The sequence below is a fragment of the Oratosquilla oratoria genome, chromosome 29, assembly GCF_046742065.1.
Source record: "Oratosquilla oratoria isolate Oo_2021 chromosome 29, ASM4674206v1, whole genome shotgun sequence".
Taxonomy (NCBI): domain Eukaryota; kingdom Metazoa; phylum Arthropoda; class Malacostraca; order Stomatopoda; family Squillidae; genus Oratosquilla; species Oratosquilla oratoria.
The window spans coordinates 34891475-34896450 of record NC_134805.1 but is presented as its reverse complement, the minus strand read 5'-3'; the positions used below and the strand labels follow the sequence as shown (position 1 = coordinate 34896450).

General features: G+C 39.4%; 1 protein-coding gene across 3 annotated transcripts in view; it reads right to left on the bottom strand.

Annotated features, from left to right (window-relative positions):
• LOC143040712 (LHFPL tetraspan subfamily member 3 protein-like) overlaps positions 1–4627 on the bottom strand; it is a 54654-nt gene extending 50027 nt beyond the window's left edge. The window contains exons 1-2 of one of the 3 annotated variants that reach the window (XM_076212063.1): positions 4427–4627; positions 3449–3842 (exon numbers count right to left, since the gene is read on the bottom strand). In XM_076212063.1, coding sequence (XP_076068178.1) covers positions 3449–3626 — 178 coding nt within the window. In that variant the 5' untranslated portion in view covers positions 3627–3842; positions 4427–4627. The remainder of the gene's footprint in view (positions 1–3448; positions 3843–4426) is intronic. The other 2 variants (XM_076212061.1, XM_076212064.1) reach the window with 2 other exon arrangements.
• Positions 4628–4976: the final 349 nt, after the last annotated feature.

The window sequence follows — 4976 nt, the reverse complement described above, 5'->3', positions numbered from 1 at the left end:
TGTGTGTGTGTGTGTGTGTGTGTGCGTGCGCGCGCGTGTTCGTGACGACCTAAGAAAATGATATCGATAGACGACAATAATTTTGTTCTCTTTCTAGAAACACTATAATATGATTGAAAACCGCTCTCTACCTTCCTCTTCTTTATCTTCTTCTTAATCTCCTTCTCTTTTTTCTCTTTCGCGATCATTTTCTCCTCTTCTTCCCCTCCTCTATCTTCCTCTTCTCATCCCTCTTCTTCTCTTCCTCTTCTACTTTTTAGTCTACTCCTCCATCGTCTTCTCCACCTCCTCTATATTCTTGTTCTCCTCCTTCATCTTCTACTCCTCATCTATCTTCAATCTCTTCTTCTTCGAGCTTTGCAGGCTCATTGGAATGCTATTGGGCCGTAATGGGGGCAACTGTAACCTGTTTTCCACCGCATTTGATGCCCGAGTGATGAGGGGATTCGAACCGGGGCCAACAGGACCGCATACTTTCAGAATCGTCACGATAAAAACTTTGCAACAGAATTCTCCTAAAAACGGCGATGGAGATGGAGATGGCGATGATGATGATGATGATGATGATGATGATGATGATGATGATGACGATGATGATGATGACGATGATGATGGCGGTGACGATGATGATGATGATGATGATGATGACGACGATGATGACGACTACGACAATGATGATGATGATGATGATGATGATGATGATGATGATGATGATGACGACGACGACGACGACGATGATGGCAGCAGTGGTGGTGATGGTTGTAGTCAAGATGGCGGAAGTGGTAGTGGTAATATTCTCATTGCTGTTCTTGTTTTCGTCTTTGTTGTCAACACTGTCGTCATCGTTGTTGTCAGTGTCCTCGTCGTCACCGTTGTTGTTTTTGTTGTATTCGTCGTCGTTGCCGTATCTTTAGTTATTGAAGTAATTATAGTTATTACCGTTGTTCCTATCGACAGGAGACCTTTTGGTCCATAACTAGGCCGGATGCGGAAAAATATAGTAATGATAAATAAATAAAAAATAAATAACAATATAATAATATAAATAACAAAATATCAAATGAATAAATGTTATTGATGTTGTCAGGGTTGCAGTTATTACTATGGTCTTCGTCGCCGTGATCGCTCTCGTTATTGATGATAATACTGTTGTTGTTCTTGATGTTGTTATTATATGTAATCTACACCAAACCTCCCACTGCGCCTCCGAGCGTCGGATCACCCGTCCGAGCCAGCGAATCGAACCCAAAACAAGTTTACAACTTTCACTTCGGAGACCACAAGACGGGACATTTCCTTAACACAAGTGACATTGAAACCTGACCCACCACATGTCGGAAGGATGTCGCTATAGTAGTAGTTATCGTGAAAAGATCTATCTATATATCAATGGTATCTTCCCCTTTATAAGAGAGGTAGCCAGCCAAGGCACGCACCCACTTTTATCTTAGCTCCTCGTGGATATAGGGTCATCCCTGTCTCCTGCCCATTGCCTGGGACAGAAGCAATGCAGAAAGACACAGCACATCCACAGCAGGCCCATTCATTTACACGGCAACCCCCCCGCCCTCCGTCCCATCATGCGGAAAATAGAGAAGACGGGGAGAAATCCCTTTCGGGTTGTCTCTAGAGAAATGAATAGATATATTAGGAAAGTCTTGATGTAGTGAGTGAAGCAACGGGATGATGACGGTCCCTTCCTCAAACGGGGAATTGATGGATCGTGACCCCACTCTGGGTCAGAGGTCGATCCCTCAGGTGTATGGAAATATCCTGTCCTGAGCTAGAATGAATTATGTGAAGTGTGTCATTGTATTAAAGATGATTGATGATGATGATGATGATGATGATGATGATGATGATGATGATGATGATGATGATGATGATGATGATGATGATGTATTAAAGGAGTTGATGGAGCAAATGTCAATTATGTGCATGATCCCTTATTTCATTGTTATTTATCTATTCTTCTTTATTTTGTTTATTATTCATTTTTATTTGTATATATTATCACTTATGCATTTACTATTATTTTTTTGCAAGAGTATATACTTGATCGGACGTTTTTATTATTATTCTTACGACTCAAGTGAAAATTAGTTCGTGTATTCGACTTTCTTTGAAAAAAAGGATATAGATAATATCATCAACAACCATTATTACAGCGGTTTTTTACATCTTTGCTTTGTTATGATTTATTTTGTGGATCGTTGCCGGACGTTTCGGGGCTGCGGGTTTCCAGCCAGTGACATCAAAGACAGTAACACCAAATACAACCATTTTAAGAATAAATGTCTTGTATTTATTTATACTGAAGTCAAAAGGAAGATATTCTTTTACACACAAGAAAATTGGTGATATAAAAATATGAATTAATAAAGATAAATAAATGACTAAACAAATAAACAAATAACTGAATACATAAATATATGAATAAAGATACATAAATGAATAATGTAACAAATAGATAAATGTATAAGTAATTGAACAAGTAGATAATAAAATGATTAAGTAAACAAATACATGTATAAATAAATGGATAAATAACAAGTAAATTCATTAAATGTTCCCCCAACCTGTACTTTAAACACTTTAGTAATTATTCGTTTTCATCTAAAAATAAAGTCCAATATATTCCCAGTTATCTCAGGTGCAAAAGATTTATTTCTTGTCATTAACAAGTGAATAATTTCTGCTTCGTTAACCCTTTACGAAAGTGACATTCCTATTTTTTTCTGAGTAACACCGATGAAGTAGTTAATATTCGTAAGCAACGGAAATGGGGGATATTTCAGGTTAATTAGTTTAACTAACTGACCTGAAATGGGATTTGGAAAGCATACTTGGAAATGAATAAATAGATAAATACATAAATAAATATATGAATAAGTGAAAAAGTAAATAAAGAGTAATGAATGAATAATTATATAAGCAAATAAATAAAAGTGAATAAACAATTGATGATGATGGTGATGGTAATGGTAACGGTGATGGTGGTGGTGATGATGGTGGTGGTGATGATGGTGGTGATGGTGGTGTTGGTGGTGATGATGGTGGTGGTGATGATGATGGTGGTAATAGTAATATAATGACGATAATAGTGATAATAATAGTAATAATAATGGAAATAACAATAATGAAAATAATAATAATTTTAATAACAATAATAATAATAGTGATAATATGTAATCCCCTCCCCATCACCAATATTCTTCACTGAAATTGATCTGTGAAAAAAACAGGAGAAAACTCCTGCCCTAACCTAAACCAAACATTGCCTAGTGAAAAAGTACAATTTACCATTTTATTTCGTCATTTGTTTATCTACTCTCATTTAAATAATATATTTTACCTTATTTCATTTATTCATCTATCTATTCTATCTTACTCTATTTTATCTATTCATCTCATTATTCATTTACTATTCTTAGGCGAAAGAACCTACCTGTTCCCTTAGAGCTTTGCGTGTCCCCCATCCATTGCGGCTGAACAAAGACGACAACATCGATGATGGCGAAGCAGAGGGTGAAGACACCCCATAGGACACCTATGGCCTTCGAGTTCCTGGCGTAGGTCGTCCTGTACACCTGGCTCCTGTCCACGAACTCCGGCTTCTTCTCCATCTTGACTTCGGCCGAAGAGCTCTCTATCCCTTCTTCAGGAGGTTCCTGAGCTGTGGGTGAGTTCTCGGAAACCTAGACTCTTGGGACGATAGGACTAGTGCCCCTGGAAGCGAAAGAAGGAGGTTCTTGGTAGTTGAAACTTCTCCTGGCGGAGGCGGTGTAAGGGAAACCCAGAAGTAACTGGTCAATTATGAAACTGTAGGCATCGATGTACGCCTTTAGAGGTGCCTTTACTCGACGGAGGGAGCGGGAGAAAGGAAGTGAGACAGGGGCGTGAGATAGATGAGAATCCCGTGAGAGGATCTCCAGTGAGAGGAAGGGGTATGTGAGAGAGGAAGGAGGGCGCGAGAGGAAGAGGTATTTAGTGAGAGTGGACGCAGGTGAAGGAGGGAGGGAGGGAGGGAGGGAGGGAGCAGGCTCGTTTTCAAGGATAAAGGAAAATATTACTTCAAATTGTTAAACGATTAAATCAACACGCCACACACTTTACATAGTCCTCATACAAGCTCGTTTCTCTTGGCAAAGTAACACACAAGTTATTTAATTAACACTTTAGCACTAATTTGGTCACTTAATTTCACCACTACACAGGCAGTCGGGTTATGTGACGATGGTATCGATAAACACTTTATTTGATTGAAATTGTAAGATTTCTAGTGGACGATTGGGGTGTTTTTTTCTGTAAAGTTTCTTTGTATTCTTTGGGATACACTGGATTCTCAAACGTCCGGATTTTCAGGACACTGCACTACCTTACACTGACTGCTTCCGGGGATAGCAGTCGAATACACTAAACTCACCTTCACCCGCCACGGACAAGACTTCTCCGTACTCTGTATACTAATTTTAAACAAACACCTAACTACCCGTGTCTTCTTCCACTGTATCCAAACACTCGATTTAATTAACTTTGTGGCTGTTATCGGGCCATGTCCGTATCTGAGGAGGAAGAGAGTAGGAGAGTCACACTTGCATCCTCCTTGCACGGCGGTTGGTCTCGGTATGAGTCGACTCGACCGATAGGTGTAGCGGCAGACCCGCCACAGGCAATGGCCACAGCCGCTTCACACTAGATCCCAGCCAAAGAAAGTACACAATATTGGAAACCATTCTATCATTATTTCTCCTGAATACATCTTTAAATTAGTAAAATTATGTAACAAAAATATTCAATATTAACTAGCTAAAATCAACAAAATAATTAGAAAACCAAATCAAATAAGAAATAATCACCAAAGCAAAGCGTACTGTCCGTAGCTGGGGTATAGCGGTGAACTTCCCCCAAACCCCCCTCGACTTCCCCCCCCAACCATCCACCTGCTCCACCCCAACCACCACCTCCATTCAAGT